Source organism: Columba livia, chromosome 2 (assembly GCF_036013475.1).
Source record: "Columba livia isolate bColLiv1 breed racing homer chromosome 2, bColLiv1.pat.W.v2, whole genome shotgun sequence".
Lineage (NCBI taxonomy): Eukaryota > Metazoa > Chordata > Aves > Columbiformes > Columbidae > Columba > Columba livia.
The window spans coordinates 49632093-49652272 of NC_088603.1; the positions used below are offsets into that span (position 1 = coordinate 49632093).

Sequence of the window (20180 nt, forward strand, 5' to 3'; positions counted from 1 at the left end):
TTTACAGATTTAAAGAAAACGGTCTGAAGAGTGTCTTCCCGCTATCAGATCAAATATAAATAATAGCGGTGGTGCAGAATTTGGCAGAGTGAATATATGTATGTACATGATTATCTAATTTTATATGATTATGTGCATATATTTATATCATGGTAATAATGTTCTTTCTAAGTATTAATCTCAAGTATATTATCCTTTAAGATTTCACCAGTAATATAAGAAATTGGAAACAGTGCTGTCTTTAAAAAGTTTTCATTTCTTTTTTTCTTATCGTGTCTGCTTATAATGTAGAAATTGTACAAGTACAGCATAGTTCACTAGGAAAATGAGCTTAGTGTTGTCAGTTTAGTCCAAGTTGGACAACACATTATTTGGCACAATTGGGTGGCCTAGCTTTAAGAGAAGTACAAGACAGAATAAGCATAGAGGTTTTATTATTCGAGTGAGCCAAACTGTATGCTTACAGTGATGAGAAACCCTTGTACTGCATCCCACCTGCTTTCAATTGCACTGCTTTCATAAGCCTTGGATTTACAGTAAAATAGTCGCCTAGATAAATGCTGTTCTTTCCTATTGTGTATAGATGAAAGCCTGCATACTTCTGCTCTTTATGAACTGCATTTGTGTAGACAAAAAAAGTTTCATAGAAACATTGATAAAAATATGATTGTGTACATTAAACAGTCTGTAACATTTTTAGAAAACAAATGTGAGATATTTTATGTTCAATAGACAAAAAATTTTGTTATGTTGTATATTGCTCTTGTGCCTTGCCTGTTGAACAAAACCTACTTTTAGGAGGAAATTCTATTTGTCCAGTCTTAATGACTGCTTGGTAAAAAGTTGACTTCTGTTGGGGTGTGAGTCCTATGCATTGAGTTCCTGTGAATTCTAATGTTAAGAAGGATAAAATTCATACATTAAGAATAAAGTCATTCCAGTCCACGGAAAGTGTTATCTGTGTTGCAGGAATATGATAGAATAGACTGCCAGCGATGAGCTGCTCATTCTGAGGGTCTTCAGAAACAGGTTCAGTTACCAGCTGGAAAGTACTAGCTTAAAGGCTGATCAAAAGCATGACAGAAATCCTCAGTCTGATAAGTCTGATCTGCTCAGAGGACCATGAGGACCTGAATTTTCAGACTACAATTGCAATAAAAGGATTGAATTATTGTATGATGGCCTTGCAGTTGACTCATGGATTGAAGAGGAGCTATTGGATTTCACTTCAAGAGAGAGATGAGACTGTGTTCTGTATGTTAGTTCTGTCTTGAACCTAAAGTTACAATGCACAGGGCATATTAGATGGCTTTAGCTTGAGCTGAGGTTAAATAAACAAACTGTGAATTAAGTGCAGTTATCAAATACTTGGTCAAACAAAAAATAAGGCTGCCTTTTTCATATATTCTTGGCCTTCTCAGACGTGCCAGAGGAGGAACTTCAGTATTAAGGGTGTTGAAAATAGCTAGTAAAGCAGAAGCCAATGCTAATAAACAGTTTTGGAAGTACTATGAGTAGTTTAAGCATAGTCTGGATTATTGTTATTACTGTGTTAAATCACAGCAATCAAATAGCCAAGCATTGCTTTGTATGATTAAGTGGAATGGTCATCAATGAAAAACCTTCAGGCTGTATTGCAGACATAGGGAAGGGTGTGGTTGTGGTCACCTCTCCCAAACATTACTTTGGATGCTGTTGCAGATACAGAGCAGGGTGTTACATGATATTTTCAGGATCTGGCAGATTTTAGTTTGGTTTGGATGTTTGCTATGTACCTTGGCAGGCATGCATATCCCTGCAGCTATACAGCAATCTGCATTAATGGCTGAAGTAACACCTACTGGTGAGGCAGAGTCAATCAGCAACAGCCTGTTGACTCATGACTTCAGTTGACTCATAATCCCACTGAGCTTTGTGGGTCTCTTTTTGTTCCCACCCTGAAGCCCAATGCCAGTTCCTGTCATGATTTGAATACCCATTAAGAAAGTAGATAATGTGCTTTGTGGACAACCGAGCACATGCCTTTAAAGAAGATATGGTAGAGCCTTGTATTATTTCCATCAGCTAATTGAGTTAATTATTTATTCACATTTACAAAAGTCTTTACCCAAAGTTTTAGATAGATTGTGCTAACCATAGAATCATTTAGGTTGGAAAAGACCTTTAAGATTATCAAGTCAAACAATAGAGCTCAGTGTGTCATTGAGTCCAGTCCAGAGCTCAGTGTATCAAAATGACTAAGAAAGATCTTGCAAAGATAAGTGATTTATTTCAAACTTTATAATCCAACTTTATTTCTGACTTTATCACCCTCCTTATATATTTCTGTTTCTCCTGGAAGAACCTGGGGAAACAGATGAGGCTTGAAATGTGCCAGATCTGAGTATTGTCAAGTGAAGGTGGCACCATAAAGATGAAGGGATTTCTAGATCATATTTAAGAGAAGGAATAAAGGAAGAGAACACTTTGATCCTGGAATTTGGAAGGTAAAGACGTGTTAGAAGTATTTCTAGGAAGTCATTCAAAACAGTCCTGACTTGACTGGGAAGTGGTGTTGCAGCATCTCTGAGGATGGGTATCTCAATATGATCCAGTTTAGTTTTACAAACATGAAGTCATTTAATTTGTCATCCCATGCATGATGTGTGATAGATATGAGAATAGCACATTCTTTTTTAGATCTGTAACTTGTTAAAATGACTAGCCATCCTTTTCCAAGCTACTGCACAGGCACTCAGTCTGGTAACGTGCATGGAATCCTTCAGGCAAATACTATTTCTGTCAGCACAATCTGAATTCTTCTGTGTGGGTGGAGAAGATCTGGCCATGTTAAGTGTGAGACAGCAGAATGTTCCACCATGCTTAAAGGAACTGTCTGTCTTGAGCTACTTGGTAGTTCTTGCTGCAACCCTGTTATTAAATGACATGCTAATACCTGGACCTATTTCAGAAGTGCTTCTGTTTTACTGCCTTCCAGAAGGCATGATAGAAGGGTAGGGTGCTACTTTAAATAGTGTATTTGAAACTTTGTTATACATTGGCTTTCTTGTTTGTGTTTTACTGTTTTCTTGTTCGTCATCCATGGCTTAAATTAATATGGGTAAAAAGTACAATTTGGTCCTCTACTTTTCATCTTCACACACCATTGAATGAGTGTTTTTCACACTTTCACAATCATGTGTTCCTGTTGGCCCATTTTCTGTAGATGATCATATATTTGTGCCTTTAGCTGAAAAAACGGAAAGAATGAGATTTGTTTTTCTGTTTAATTTGGTTTTATGGGTTGCAGACCATGACTTTGTGGATGACAGATTAGAAAACTCTTACCATTCCAAGTAAGGGTTAAAAGCAAAAATTATCTATACCTTAACCCACAGCTCCATTCAGAGCGTCTTACGTGTGATAATATATTGCCTTTCTTCCAACAAAATCCCTGATTACAGCAACAAGACCTCTAAACTGCAAATGCACTGGGAGAGAAGCAACAGCATCCAACTTGTTGCAAGATCCAGGCAGAAGCAGATAATGGGCAGGCACAGTGGGACTATGTCTCCAGTTTGATAAATCTCCATATAGTGTATTTAGATTTCACTTTTCCTGCAGCAGAATCTCTCTCGATAACCTATCCCTCTTTACATTTTTGCCCAAACTATCACCTTGAGAGGCTCCACTGGAGCTTTTGGAGCTCTATGAGAACTCTGATGTTAAGCTCTCCCACAGTGAGAGATCAGAAATGCCGTGTGTAAAAGCAGAGACTCCTTTGAGACTGCTTTGGAGACAGAAAAGCATCTGTTTCCTGAAAAAGTTTTTTTTAAAAACTGTAATGAGTTAAATGTAATATGATTAGGTATTTTCTTGGGTTATGTCAGCAGGTTCTTTTCATACTTAAAATCTCCCACAAAAAACCTGTACCAACATTACTTGCAAGTCATGTGGACAGTAAAATGCAAAAGATTGAAAAAAATTCATTTAATTTTTGTTACAAAATGAGCATTGTTGATTAGCATTTTATATTTCATTCAGTACATGAATGTAGATTTTTTTTAAATTTTATTTTCTGTTTTACCACAGTTATTTTATGTCAAAGTTTCAGAGATCAAAATTGAGGAGAGAAAGAGGAAGAGAAAAGGAAAAATTTATACACAAAACCACTGTCATGTTTCAAAGCTTTTTCTGAAATTAATAATCTGATAAGGTTAAAATGTATATAATATTGAAATACATAAATGCATTGATATCCCTAGTTTTGTATAGGTTAAAATAATATGTTACAGGACTCAAGAATTTTGGGGCATTATTTAGGAAAGCATTTAAGGCTTTACTTAGATTCTTTTTTAAGACTGTGCTTGTGCATGTATCCAACCTGTATTGGTAACAAAAATGGTGTGTTCAGTTCCAGTGATCTCAACTGATCATATGCTTAGGTGACAGGAGACAGTTTTCTGAATTGGAATTGGAGCTGATTAAGTACATGCTTGAGTAGTTGGCTACTGTCTAGTAAATCTGAGTGTTAAAGCTCTGCCCTATAAGCTGGTAAGTAGGAACAGATTTCCATTGTTGAGGAGGACTTTCACTGACTTCAAGGTGGCTTGTAAAAATCTGGAAGCCCACCTTCTTGGGGAGGCTTACATTATTGCTTACACAAATAAAGACAGGTAATCATAGAATGTCCCAAGTTGGAAGGGACCCACAATGGTAGCCTAGATGCTGTCTTCAAGCACAGGTTTGTGGACCTTGCATATATCAAGTATGGAAGAACAGCATTAAGCTCACTCAGAGTACAAAGAAAACTGTGGGGTTCCTCCTTCAGATAGGTTACCTTCAAGTATGACTGAACTGTGTTTATGCCGTTTCAAGTGGATGGCAAGTCAGAAGTAAAGCAGCTTCAGAGGTAGCTCCTTCTCCACTATACACAACTGTAGAGTCTGGGAAACCTGACTTTCATACTTCAAGAGAGATTATTTGTTTGCATATATTTTGCTACTCATACCAGACTAGAAAGAGAAAATCAGCAGCTTAAAAAACATGTAGTATAAAAATTAGGCTCTACTTCTGCAAGCATTTACATGTTTGAGAATTCTTGTAAGGCTCCTTAAGTTCAGTGGAATTACTTATGCGTAAACCACAGTAAGTGTTTGCAGTACCTGACCTTAAATCTATGATCTTTTTTTAACTATTTGTGGCATACCTTTTAACAATGGGATTTGGCATTTTGTTTCTAAAGTTCTGAGCTGCTGATGTTAAGCTTCTTCCAAACTTGGAAAGAAGTGCAAAGTGATTGATAAATTAAACTATTGCACAAGAAGAATCTCCTTCTCACTGTATTTCAGTGTATTTTCTGGAAATGGTTTACTTTTTTTTTTTTCTTTTTTTCTGATTTTGCATGTCTGTCTTTGCTTTTTGTGCTTTGTTCAGGCACTTACCTTGTTAGTCAATGAGGAAATAATCTTAGGATTACATGAGCACCAGAATTAAATCATTTGCTCTTCCTAGCCTCATTAGTGTCCAGTTCAATAAGAAACCTGCAATCTAGGACAGTCGGTTGTGTTGCGCTGCAATTAAATCAGCTCATTTACATGACCAATTAATTTTGAGCAGTGTCCTTGTAGAAAGCAGTACTTTGAATACAACCTGCATTTGTTGCAGGAATCCCATAGCAGTGATGTCTCTTGAAAATTTGTAGTACCAAATTACGTGTCTATAAAAGTTGAGCGTGTTTTCCCTAAAGTCACAAAAAATCATGGAATGATGAAAGCTATATTGCTCTCCTGCAGTCTGACTATACTTAGTTTTTATTGCTTCCTGAGCCCATGAGAAAATCCATAATACATTTAAAACTGCTGCTTTCATCATTCCAAGCCTCAATGCAGGCATGTTGGCTTCAACTGCTCTTTCTTAAGGTGCTAAAAGGCTCAGTCCTGCAAAGTGTTGCTCCCCCTCTGGTTCTGCTGATTTTGGTGTGAGGTTGGAGGGCTGAGAATTTTATAGTTGTCATTCAGAAATGCACAGATTTGGTCCGTAAGAAATTATTAACTGGATCATCAAATCTGAGTAGCTGCACAATTTTTGTTTTGAGTACTAAAGTTGCTATTATAGCTACTAAGGTTAAGATATGTCTGGAAATATCCAGGGGTGTAGCAGGGGGGTAATGCTCTACTACTATCTGGATGAGACGAGATTGATGTCGGGAAAAGTCAGGGAAATAAGGAGCATTACATTACAGGTCTTTGGTGTAGAGAGATAATAAGCAAGTACATATCAGATTAAAAAAATAGGAATGGCTATCACATTACCCCTCTATCCCCCAAAAAACTTAGTTTGTATTTGCAAAAATATGGTTAATAAATAAAATTTTAAAATAGCACAAAAAAATCCCAACCAAAACAAAAACCTCAAGCAGATACAGATTTTTGGTGAGCAACAGAAATCAATTCTGTGTCTATTTAGAAGAAATTTCATCTGTTACTTTAATACAGGCTCTTTTTATTTTGTTCTTTTGGTTTTAAACGCACACTGAGACTTATCAGAAGATTGCATTTGGAAAAAAAAAAGAAAAACCCAACAAAAACACTTAGAGCATTTTTTCTCATATAATGTAGCTTTAAAAGAATGTGTGAAATTCAATATTGGAAAGTATTACAGAAAATTTTTTTTCTTATTTTTTTTTAAACACTTTTTTCCTCAAACCTGCCTCTCTACCAATATCTTTTTCCCACAAGACTCTGAAGGAAAAATTACATCAAATGGCAAAATCCTGTTGTATGTTATTTCCAGAAGAATCCATGGAAATTTTGAATATGATTTTATCATTTGCACTGTAATGTTCCATTGTTAAAAGGAGCAGCATATTGAAGAGTATTCAGTTGCTAAATGCTTGCTGGTAAGCAAAAGCTGATGTTTCTGTGCATATTACAAAACAGTTAGGAATTTGTAGCACCTCAGATATGTTGTATGATAATAGGAGTTAGAAATGGAAAACTCCTGTTATATCAGCTTGACCATCTCCCTGACACTGCCAGATTGTTGTCTTCATTGTGGTACTAATTTCCAAATGTCATAAGCCATGTGGCTTCCACCATTTCCCTTGGGGCAATATATGTCATTAAAATAGCCTTGACTATTCCTTTCCTTGACTTCATCTTCTTGATCCTCTTTTATATCTCTTCATTGAACTGAATTCCTCATGCTGCTTTGTCTTTGGCTATTCTATTTCTTTCCCTCCCATCTTTTCTATTTTCCACAAAATCACACAATTATTTACGCTGTTCCTTTTGAAATTTCTTCTGTTTTGTTGTATCTTTCTGGTACTGTGGAACCATGGGCTTATGTGTACCAGAAGCTAAAAAGAAAAATTACTGGAGAAACTGATGTTTATTTATGAAGGTACTAAGCAGTTTTGTGGCCATACAAGTTAAACTTGCACAAGAAGCACAGCACAGGCTCTAGATTCAAGTCTATATCAGACTCAGTATTCATAAAAAGGTGGGGGTTTTTTTTTGCCTCTATAAACCTAATATACTTTTTCTTCTGTTTGACTGAAGAGGTGTTGAGTAAAGCCACATATACTTTGCATGTATGTATTGTAGCTAAATTTGTTGAAAACTTCATTCTGACAATTACATCTTGTATACTAAAAGGATAACTGCACTATTTTGACTCACAATACACACCAACAAGAGTAGAGTTTTTAAAATGGTTTTTATGTTTCTGACTTGAAGCAAAAAAATTAGAAAATTTGCTATTTTGTGATAGCCTCCAATGATTGATTTGAGTTTCTCTTTTTCTCCTCAAATGAAGAGTTTTGCTTAGACTTCATATCTGCTAACTTGTTTAAAAAACAAAACCAACAAACAAAAGCAAACACAAACATATTCAAGGAAGTTTATTTGCACTAGTTCAGTGTGAAATGAAAATTCAAAAGATTTTGAAAAAAAAAGTTAATGCTGTATTTTTCTAGCCAAATGGATCTGACAAATTCAGCAGAAATTTGACCAACTGTTCATCCTGCATTTGCAATTCTCTAAGAAAAATCATCTCAGCTGAAAAGTTTGCTCAGCATTGGCTAAAGTTGTGTGTGCAGATGAGGAGTGTTTGAAGTTTTATTAACAGCAAGGTTGTAGGTCTTCAGATGTCAATTATGAGCTGCAGCCAACCTATGGGAGTAGAAATTGACTGTAATATATCTGTATCTCATATCTGTGAAGGATGTTAGGTCTTCCTGCAGGCAGACACTGGGTGGCTGTCTCCAGGAATAAGATTCACTGCCATTCACATGAAAATGGTGTAAAATCTTGCCCTAAAGCTAACCTACCCCTGGAGTTTTGCCTATCTGTCATGGTGATCGCTTGTCTGGGAAGATAAAGGATGTTTAATAGTCAGCTGGCTGGTCTGTCTGTCTGGGAAGTCAACAAAACAGCACAATGAGTCAAACAGTCAGAAGACTGATTACTGTGGCATTACTTCTCCCCAGGAAAAAGCTAAGAGTTACATCTATGCAAAAAAGGCCTTGTTTTTAATGTATTATCATCTGTCTAATCTCAACGTGCATGACCCAAATACTTCTATTTATTTATTTATTTATTTATGACAGCAAATTGTTAAAGAGCCAACATTTCTTAAAATCTTAGTAGGATTTTGGGCTGCAGCGAATGAGAAGATAAAAGCATGATGAAGAATAAATTGAAGCATAAACATTTGTGTGGCCATAATTAGTTAAGTTTTTCATTTGTATTGTACATATTTGCCTTTGAAGGCACTGGACTAATTCACTACCCTAACAAAGCCTGATAGCTAATTAGAAAGAAGTGAGGTTTGGCCAATGAAAAGCAAACTCATTTTCAGGGATTTACTTCCTGGCAAGAAATATCTGTTCCAGCTGAAATGTGTCATTTATGCTTCTTGTGATCATCTCTAAATGAAAACAACCATTTCTCTAAAAAATTGCAAGCTTTCCTAGAAAAAATGTCCAGTATTTCATGGGTGATTGTGACAAGCTGGGTATTTGAAGAAAATAGGCTTTTTTTCATCCGAAATTTTGGCTTAATTTAAATTATGTTTCCCACAGTAATGATCAGTGGCTTCCTTTCTGATAGGTAACTGCTTTTTAAGTAGCTTGTCTTCCTGCAAACATACTCAGTTTGCTCTGTAATAATTTTGTTTGTTTCCCAAATTGAGCTTAGAATACTGCTGCTTACAGAGCTCTGCCTTTCTTCAAACTAACTGGCATCCCATTCCTCTTGATCTTCTCTCCTTAGATATCTATAAATGTAAGATAGATTTGGTGTTTTGGCAGCTCCGTGTTTCTTACAGAATGCATTCATTCCAGCAGTGTGTATATGTATATACATATTTATATGTGATCAGGGTCTTTAGAAGAAGCAGCTGTGCACCTTGGGAATTTTTGGTCATGTCACTGGATGTTTTTCCTGGTGTCTAAATTAGGTAATTTTATGTTAAAAATATTTCATATGTCTTCTGCATTTCCCAAATATGAAGCAGAAGACCAAAGTAAAGCATAGCAACTTTGCAACATTATAGATGTAGGAGTTTGAACTCTACCATTCATAGTTAGAGTACTTGATGATCCCAGGAACTGTGAACTGGTGCACACTTCCTTACCTTCCATAAAAGATGGGCAGTAATTCAATCTACTTGTTTATTCCTTGGACCTATTCATGGCAGCTCTAATGCTTTTTAATTGTTGGGGTTCTCAACAGGAAGTTTTGTAGTAGCGTTGTGTATGGGGGTGTGTGTGTGTACACCGTATAATGTGATGAAGGTTGAGGACAGCAGTATTATACAAACAAGCATAGCATAGGTTATTAATTATCAGGATAAAATTAATGATATTTCGTTGCTCTACTTTGGAAAACAAAGAAGCAAAACAGCAGAACTGTGATGGAAGGGACACTGCAACCTCTCCTAACATGTCCCTTTTCACAGTCAGCCTGAGTTGCCACAAGCCCATATCTACAGAGTCTCCATTGATGGCTACTGCCTAGGGGCATGAAAGCACAAGGACTTTGTAAGCTGTTTAAAAGTTAATTTAAAAAAAAAAAAAAAAAAAAAAGAAAAGGATACTTGGTAAATGTTGCCTTTGTCGTTGTTACCTCCCTGTTATCTCCATTGCGTTACACTGCTGCTACATGTCACTGTTAAGTCAGAATGACAAAAGGAAAATTTTTAGCAAGCTTTTTAAAGTTTAGTGGAAATAGACCCTGCTATCCCCAAGGTGGAGCTGCTCCTGCTGTCCCTGCTATTTTGTGGCTGTTTAGAAACTTAACTGTTGATAGCATCCTATAGGTTGGACTTGTCACATTAGTTGCAGTTAGTAGGGGGCATATTTAAGAGTGAGTGATTGAAACTGTTGTTTCGCATTATCCATCCTGTGATGCATGTGGTCCCTTAGGACAAAGTTCAATGACTGTAGTCCTTTTTCTCAGACACCCTACTTCCTAAAGGAAAAGCAAATTTATCTGATTTAAACAATTCTTTAATGAATGAGTTAGTCTACGCTTCCCACTCAGCTGCCATCACTCCCATTTCAGATACAAAACTCTGAGCATTTGAAAATGTGACTCACTGGTGACTTGGGAGACAATGGTAAGGCTCGGTCTCAGTTTATCATTCCATAAAAAGTGATACAGATATTGATCAAGTCCATTTTCTCCCGCTGAAGCGGTTTAGAAAAGTTTGTAGCTTGTCCATCATGGTGATCAGTCTTCTGCACTGCATTAGAATTGATGATTTTACACTAATCCTTTTTGCACTCCAAATAAACTGTGTTGGTTTTCTTGGGATAAACAAATGTTGATACTTTCTTAAAGTTTCAGAAAAACTCTTTCAATTGTGTTCATGGAGTAAGATTAAATACTAAGGAAAAGGAAGCTGTATATATTTCCTATAGCAGTTTTTAGTGATAAAGAAAATTATTATTAGTGAATAGATGGGAATTCTTAAAAAGAGAATTACCATGGTTTTCAGTAATCTGACTTGGAGGTACTGGGAAAAATCTGTCATCTTTTGTTAACAAAAAGGCAAAAAGAGCTTTCAACTTTCGTCATTTGGAACGTTTAATTTTGGATCCAAAATGTTATGAAAAACAGTTACTTTAAAGCTGTAGTTCTAAAACTGCTTCATGTCAGGTCTAGAAATAGCAATATTAACCATCAGGTCATGAGATGGGGTGTTTTTTTCCTCTTTTAGGTGGCAATAGCTGAAGAAAGGAGTGCCTCGCTTCTCTAACTTAATCTGAACTCAAAATAATTTTTGTTGTCTTGTTACAACAACCCCTTTTTCTGAGTCACTGTTTGAAAAAGAGACTGGGAAGTGCTGAATATTGTAGTTCAAACACTTTAAAGCCAACTTTGACTTAGTTTTATGCATGCTTCAGAGTAGACTAATGTACAATAGTATCCAGGAAACTCAGCCAGTGATTCATAAGAGTCCAAAATGTTCTCCTTGGGATGAATCATAGCAGCATAAATGATAGGATTGGAGAAGATCCTTTAGGTCATCCAGTTCAAAGCCTGTGTATCTTCCTCTTCACTAATCCCCATTAGGTTTTCATCTACCCTATCTTTGCAAATGTTTTATATCCTTGACTCAGCCACCTCCCTGGGTATCTTCTTCCATTGCCTGTTTAACCTAATCATCTTTAAACTTACACCATCCTGCTCAGTGTGAACAATTTATGATCCTTTCTCCTCCCTTCTGCCATCATGCTCAAATATCATCCCTCCCTTTATTTTTTTTTCTCTAGCTGCATGAATAATAATTCCAGGAAAGTTGGTATTTTTAGCGGTCTTTGGTGCTTCTGTACTGTAACTCAATGTCTTTGAACTTTCAGTTTTCAAGGCTCAAAAATACAGTTTGATCTACAAATGAACTTTCTGTGACTCAATGATATGCATACATTAAGTTGTGATTTTCAAGAGGCAAATTAACATGACTTAGGTATTGTGTCTTTGTTTGTAAAAGCTGCTTTCAGGAGGGTGCTAATGTGCTCTGATTGACAAATCCACAAAACAATCTGAGGGGCTTAAGTGACTGGAGATGGACTCTGTTCTTGACCTCAGATATGCTCAATCTCATGTAACTAACCAGGATATTAATTTAACCATATATTTTAACTCTGTTTTGAAAACTTTCCTCCAAAAACTCCTGGAGTTGTCTGCTGCAGAGGGGTTAAAATTTATCATGATTATTTCTAAAAGCAGCTTCCCAGTTCATAACTGTGTTGATAAGTAGTATTTCTTAGGATCTGCCTAAGCTTGTCAGAATATAGCAATGATAAACCTCTCCGATGTTAATCATCTCACCTATTGTGATACAGCCTGTGCCAGATCAATGTGAAATTTGTTGTGATACAGCCTGTGCCAGTTAGATCAATGTGAAATTTGTTGTTCTCCTAGGTGACTAATAAATACTGCATATTGAAAAAAATATGGGGTAGAGGTGGGAAGGCTGATCGTTACAAGCTGTGTTTTCATACTGCCTCCCATTTTGGAGTTACACAATAAAAATAGCTGCAGTCTGTATCTCACCTGTCAGCTCACCTCTCCCACAGTTTACTCACGTGGTAGTTCTTTGATCCATGCAGAAGCATTCTGGGTTCACAGTGCTGTCGGGTGAAGCTGTGTAAAATTGAGGTAAATCCTGCTATGTTACTTCAGTTCTGCCAGCCCATAATTACAGTTAATGTACTATGTTTAGTGGATCCACAGTGTTTCATGAGCTTGAGGGTAACCATTCACATTACCCATTTTGGCATGGCAATTTGTAGAAACAGACACAAGGGTTATTTGTAAGAAGTCAGTGTCATGGAAGAAATAGGTTTTGAGAGCAGTACCCTGGGCGCTATTTTATGGCTCAAATATTTTTTTGTGTGTTACACTTTTATTTTAATAACATTTAAATTTTTAACGTGCTGTGTTTTCAGCAGACTAAAGGAAAATATGCATAAGGATATTATAGCCTTTTCACGAAGACCTTTTTCCCCCCCCCGATATTTTTGTAAATTTCCCTTCCTTAATTTCTATGCTGTTATGCTGCTTAGATATCCTCTAGCCAGTCTTCAAACTTATTGAGGTTGAGGGCACTGTGCAGTGTCACATGTCTTGAGTGTGCAACTTAGTGGGCAGCACTAATGCAGAGGTAACTGCTTCTTGGTCTCTGGAAATCTGTGGCTATTCTCTTCAGGTACAAAGAGCCAACCATAATCATACCACTTTTTTGCTGTTTCTCATCTGAACTATGTGCCTGTCTAGCTGTTGTAAGAGTGTGCAGAAACCTGTTTCTTGCAAACTATTTTCCTTAATTGTGGTGGGAAAGTAAGATATTCTTCAGCATCTATTAATGTAGTACAGAGTTGTAAACAGCTCCAGATGTGATCTCAACAAAGCTATATAGTCAGGAACAGTATTAACTGTGAGCTCTGCAGTGGCTCCTGTGGTGTATTGAGCTACACAGGATATTTCACTGCAAATGCATGTCTTAAACAGCTTTTTCCACTGTGCTACTTCTGCAGGGCTTTCATCAGCAAGTGTCTGTGTTTAAGATTATCTAAGGTTAATTTTAAGGTTATTTCCATGATGTATTTCAAGTGGTTTCTCCTTTTATATTCTCTCAGCCTTGTTAATCTCTTAGATCCTAGAGCAATATTTCTTTCTCTTCTCCAGTATTTGTAGATCATCTTGGTTTCTTACAATCTACACACTTCCTTATCATCCTACCTACCTCCTTCCCCTAGATCATTAATGAAACAAGATGGGACCTGCTGCTGGTCCCTTTGGCATCCCAGCATGTGTGATGTGATAAGAGTTTTGAACAAAAGAACTACCATTTGATGGCTGACCTTTGTAAACCCAAGTGAGCTCTTAACATGGTATTTTTAATTGTACTTTTTTTTAAAAAAAAAAAAAAAAAAAAAAGAAAAGAAGTAGGAACTTCAGTAAGGGAACTTCTTAGGCCCTTGGGGGGCTTGGGCTTCCAGCTGTTGCAGAAATTTTACTGCTTTAGTCTATTGTATCTTGAAAATTTTATCCTTGATCTCCTCCTCTGTTAACTTCACTGATGCTCTGCTTCAGTCTCAAGGCTTGAGATAAATTTGTTTGGTTCAGTACCATCAGCCATGAAAATTATTTGAAATACTGAAATCCCCAAGCACCAAAAAACATTGATAGTGTAAAACAAAACCTGGAAAAGAAATCTGTATGGTTTTGTTCATATTGGAATTGCACAGATCTAAATGAAAGCATGTTCTTTTAAAATTAGGTAGATTGTTGGTGATAAATTCTGTATCAACCTGGTTGTGAAGGCAGTTGGGCTGACAGACGATTGGTGGCTTGGGCTTAGAAGACCTGGATGCCCAAATTTTATTCTGCTGACCTGCTGGATCATTTCACTTCACTGGATGTGTGGGGATTTCAGCCTTCTTCAGACATGGCTTGTACGGAAAAACAAAACAAAAACCAAACAAACAATAACAACATCAAAAGAAAAAAAAAACAACACACAAGCCCAACAAACAAAAGAAAATAAAATTTAAAAAACGCACAAAAAAGGAAACACAAAAGCTGTGTGTTATTTTTATTATTATTATTCATGAATCATTTGGAGATGTTGCCAGTTTATCTTGGATTACTTCATGCTCATTAGAAAGGGATTTAAGTTAAATAATTTTCAACCTAAATTAAGAGTAGACATGTAAGAAACTGCTGGGTTAAACAGTCACTTGAAATTAAAGTCATGCAAGTATGTGCATATACAAATTTGCGTGGTTATCCACTGTTCTTTTTCTTCCTAGGTATTCTGAGCAAATTTTTATGTCTACCCACTTTTTGAATACTGTCAAATTCATTATTGCAAAGATTAATTTCCAATCCAAGGTGTATTCATCTCTTGCACTGACACTTGAAAACAGGAAACTCATACTCTTGGTTTAAGGCAGCAGTTATCTTCAAGACAGGGGTTTTGCTCTTTTCCCCTTGCCCAAAGTATTAGTCTTATATATATATATATAAACACATATATAAATATTATTGTTAATGAGTTTATGGAGCCTAATTTTCTGTTGTTTTGCAATTTGTATTGCAAGTTCTACCTAGAAAAAGGGGCAGGAAAATGGAAGTAGATTGAAGCAACAGTGTCTCTGATCATAGGCCCAGTTGTTCTCTGTCATTTTTTTTCTGATGTAAAAGTAGTACATGATTTTATAACTTGGGCTTGTATCATCCATCATATGCATTAAAAAACTGATGTGAAATTGCCTTTACTGCCTTAATTTTTTATGTTTTCTGAACTTGTGAGTGCTTGAATCTGCAAGTTATGCATTTTTATCCTAACTGCTTTGCATGTAATAAATTGTTTCCTCCAGCTATAACCATTTTACAAACTGATGGAATCAACGATATAGTGTGTGTAGTTGCCAAGTACACTGAATTTTTAAGCATTTTCTTTCTGCTTTGTAGGTTTGTCTGAGGATGCAGAGAAGGAAGAAGAAAAGCCATGAAATCTGAAGATGACCCTCATGAAGAATTTCTATGTGATATCAAATGCATTTATAATGCAGCAGTACCAATCCATTTTATTTTGTACTGATTGCAGCTTCTGGAAGGAGAGGAATGGACTAATTTATACAAAAAGTTCCATTCTAATAATTTTTATTTGGTCTCCCTGCCAACTACTAGCATCCTTTCTGTGAGCAAAGCTTAAGCACTTCCCCAGCTGTGTTAAGGGTGTCGTGTTATGTTCTGCGATATGTAAGCCCTTTCTAAGGATTCATTTGATCCATCAAAGACTGTTTACACATAAGTTAAAAACAACCTTTGTTTCAGGATATGTATTATCATTTTTTTTTTTTAAAGATATTCTGAACTGTACATCCCTTTGAGATATATTAACATTGTTTATATCAGAGTTTTGACAAAAGATAACTATCTCATTTCCTCCTGTACTAACATTCATGATTCCAGACAGCTTAATTCACCACAAGAAGAAAAACTGGTAATCTGTCAACTTTCTTTCCCCTCTCTCATTGCTTATACAGACTCTTGTTCTCTAGAGATATAGAGTAAAATATGGTTACTGAATATAAAGGGCAGACCTTTTGCCATTAACTATGTCACTACGGATGTAAATAAAGTTTACACTATAAGTACCTTGAGTGTAGCGACACATGGATCTTTTTATAGTTATCTGTGATTTTCCTGTCAATCAGTCTATTCTAGTTATGGATAAGATCTTCAAAAGTAGCCAGCAATTTTCGAGTGCCTTAATTTTTATTACTCCAGTTGGAAGGTTAAGTTTTTTGAGGGTTGAGTTTTTAGAAGGTGCTGGGTATCTGTCTTCTGAAAATCAAGTCCATGCAAGGTGCCTGAAATGCAACACCCAACAACTGAGGTGACCTTTGAGAGGACCTTGGCCTAGGATTTGGAAGTATCAGGATCATGTTGCAGATTCCTGAGAATGAGTTGAGATATCGATAAAAGATACTCAGAACTGAAAATAGCTGATACCTGGGTCAAATGTAATAAAAGGCATTTGAACGAGGTCCCACCTGACTGTTGCTGGTTCATTACAAAGTGCAAGTTTCAGTATTTTGGAAGACAGATTCAAAAAAGCACTACCGGTCTCAGCTCAGTTTCTGGTGGTTGGTTCATCACTCCTGTTCTAGCTGTAGAAGAGGTCCCTCCAGCTCACTTTCGTTCTGTTTCAGCAGAGGTTCTGACAGTTTCTGTTGTCTGTGCTAGGCTTGATCTGTGGACAAAAAGAAGATATGATTTTTCAGAATGTCTAAAGCCATCAACCTTCATTATTCCAATAAAAATGGCTCTGTCCCCCAGGGAGACCTCAGATACCTGCAAACTGTGGGGCCAGAAATCTTGTTTCTTTCCCAGGATGGAAAAATCCTCCCCCCTGCTTGTTCTGGAGTGATTCTGCTGGCTGAGATTTCTTCACTCTGATCCCTCCCCTGTGGTTTTTGTCAGGAGGGTGGTATCCAACCCATTCTCAAGGTACCCTGCTGCGTTGCGAAAATTACACAATAAAATAATCTCCTGTAGTTTCTGTACACACCTCAATGACCAAAGAAAATCCATGGAGAACTAATCAATTACTGTAGCTATTAGGCTTAAACTTTAACGATAGATCTCAAATCTTCTTTTGTCCTCTTGTCAGTGGCTACTACCTAATCTACAGAAATCAACCACGGTTACTACTGAAAAGCCTGTACTATAACAGTGTAGAATCCTGGACCAAAGAACCCTAAGCTATAGGCAAATAACATAGCTGGAAAGTACACTACTGTGAGACTTCTGTGAAATATATTACTCTGTCATAATTACCATTATTGAATGTGATCCCAGTGCTCAGAGCTGCCTGGCTTCATAGGGAGTTTAGGGTAAACAGTAAGTAGGCACTCAGGTCAATTATATCATCCACTCTTATTTAAGTTATTTTCTGTTATTTTAAGATGTAAGGCTTAGAAGCACTCTTGTTAGCCTTTTCTACTTCATGCTTTGTAAAATGAGTTCTCATGAGAATAGTTTTGCAGAAAGAGGAAAACATACTGGTAATAAAGAGGAAAAAAAAAAAGTAGAACTGCCTATAACAGTAATGTATGACCTCTTTGTATATTGCTTAGTATTTGATAGTATCATCAGGATTTAAAAGAGAAATACAATTGCATTGTGTAAAAATGACTTTGTTTCCCCCAATGCCAAATACTCCATCTAATTCAGAGGAAGGAAGTCATTGAAATGTAGTCATTTATGCAGCAGGCTAAAAGGAAATATTTTGAAGTAATTCTTAGCAGTTCTGAAAAGTAGTTTGAATTTTTAAGTTCTTTTTGGCTGGAAGAAAATCAGGTAAATCACAGGAAGTTTTGCAGTTAGAGAGAAAAATGTAAGGAAACATTGATAGTTTGGGGGGACCAAATGTTCAGTTCCCATTGACAATGTTTCTGAGACCCTGACAGACAAAGCGGGCCAATCAAACTATTCTGAACAGGATTTTAGAGTAATGGCTGGTCAGCTGTTCGGTTAATTGTAAGATCACAATGTTTTCAAATCAAGTTATATAAATGTCATACCTGGAAACCTAGTGATGTATTCTGCAAAGATTACTCATATGACAACTCTTACTTTCTGAGCTGAAATATGCAGCCCGTCTGCACATTTAGTTATTTGAGAATTTTATGTTTAGGTGGCTCACAGATAAAAAGGAGTTTTTAATGTTCCTTTTATTGAAATTAATTTTGTGTGCGTATATCAAAAAGGAATTTTGTGATGTTTTGAAAACCACGCTGTGAGTCATGGCAACTTTGTTATATTTGTGCTATAGCACTTTGAAATGCATTTTCTAAAATAATTCCTAGCATAAAATATATATATGTTCTATTAAACAGGCAAGTACTTCCAGAGTTTATTTTCTTGGTAGAGTTTATTTTCTGAATATTTGTGTCCAAGGACTTTTATTTTGTTTTTGTGCTGTTGCAACTTAGAAAAACAGATTAAAACAATTACTGTTCTGATGACCAAAATCTGGAGGTCTGGGCTCTGATGATCTTTTGGGCTTTGAACACAATGCTGACTTCAAACTAGAACTGTGTTTTCCAGCCCCAGATTGATTCTTCTGTCCAACTATTACTAAACTATGACACAGAAAAACAACATTGCTGGGTTTTGCTTTATAATGTCTTGTCTTTTTCTCCTCTTCAGCATTTGCTGTATAGTGAGCATTAGAGATGTTTCAATATTCTTGTGTTGCTTATAAAGAGTAATTTACTGCCCTAAACTGAAATTTTCTGAGCAGGGATTGTACTTCTATGTGAAGTCCCTCTAGCATAAAAAAAATACAAGTTACACATCATATTGAATAAGTATCTTCCCTTCTTATCAAAATATCCTGTTTATAAATAAGCTTTTTAAAAAACTGCTGCAAAGGTGCTGTAAAATACATGATGTACTCTTGAAACCAAGCTTCTGTATTGCCTCTTTATTTGAAATCAACCTTGAGTTTCCCATAGCCTTGTTTGTTGTCACCCTTTGACATCATGCTGCTTAGTTCATTTACTCCGTTGCAGCATAAGGTTTGTCCAGTATTTATGTGGTACCTTCGTATGCTGTTTGCAGGTGGCATAGTTCTTTTGCAGTTCAAAGGTAAAGTTTGCATAGTTTCTCACTGGTTCCTTGATCCTTTTGAGGGGACAGAATGCCCTCGGGTCCTGTTGAAACAACTGGGAGGTGCTCAGTGTCTATAGGGCTGGGTTTATAAGCAGCAAAAGTGACCCAAGCTAGAAGTGATTTTGAATGCCTTGTTTCTATGAGAATTGATTCTAACATTGCAGTAGACTAATTTCAACACAAATTTGATTGAAAAGACACTGCTTGGTTTAGAGTTTGAAATTCCTCTCTACTTGTCTGTGTCCTGTCTTGTAAATTCTTAAAATGGTCAATAGTATAACGAATTATTATTTCTGTTCTTCTCCTTTGCAAGACAGCTAGCTGTTTGCTGTATAGAAGCTGCTAATTTTGAGGAATATGCTTTATCCAGGAGACCAGCAGGTCATAGCAGAGACACCTGGCACTTTTGTTAGCATTAAATGAATAGCATGTGATTTACTTAATCATGGGTTGGAGTCCTAACTGAACTAATTGATTTGACCTGGTGTTCTCTGACAATGTGTCCTGATTGCTGTATCTTTATATCTGCCATATCAAGGAGTACAACCAAATGCAATATGCAAGCACATTTAATTAAGTGTAACTGTTATTTGAAAGTACTGTGGTATTTTCCAAGAGTTTTTGAAAGCAGGAAACAGAGTAAAGTACCATTATATTTCCATGTGCACTGTCATGTGCTTAGATTGCCTATGTGTTTGAGACATCCATGCTTGCATATGAATCTGCTGTATTGAAGATGCCAGTATCCATCCTCATTCTTAAAATGTAAGGATTGAGCAAACCCATGTTTTTATAGCAGGAAAAAATCTCAAAAGTAACCAGGAGCCCTGGAAGAGATCCACACCCTCAGGCTGGAGCATGTAAATTGATGTTAGCTGTAATGGGAGTATTTTACATTTGATATAGCATGAACATATTGTTTTATTCACTTGTTTGCTAGCACTGCTTTTTAACACTACACTCTTATCATAAAAAATATTTCTATTGGAAATTATT

The 20180-nt window shown here is 36.4% G+C and overlaps 1 protein-coding gene across 10 annotated transcripts in view; it reads left to right on the forward strand.

The window, feature by feature from the left end:
- The window catches only part of BBS9 (Bardet-Biedl syndrome 9), a 307045-nt gene extending 288066 nt beyond the window's left edge, over positions 1 to 18979 (forward strand). For 7 of the 10 annotated variants that reach the window (XM_065055148.1, XM_065055150.1, XM_065055147.1 and 4 more), the window contains one exon: positions 15471 to 18979. In XM_065055148.1, coding sequence (XP_064911220.1) covers positions 15471 to 15511 — 41 coding nt within the window. In that variant the 3' untranslated portion in view covers positions 15512 to 18979. The remainder of the gene's footprint in view (positions 1 to 15470) is intronic. The other 3 variants (XM_065055152.1, XM_065055153.1, XM_065055154.1) reach the window with 1 other exon arrangement.
- Positions 18980 to 20180: the final 1201 nt, after the last annotated feature.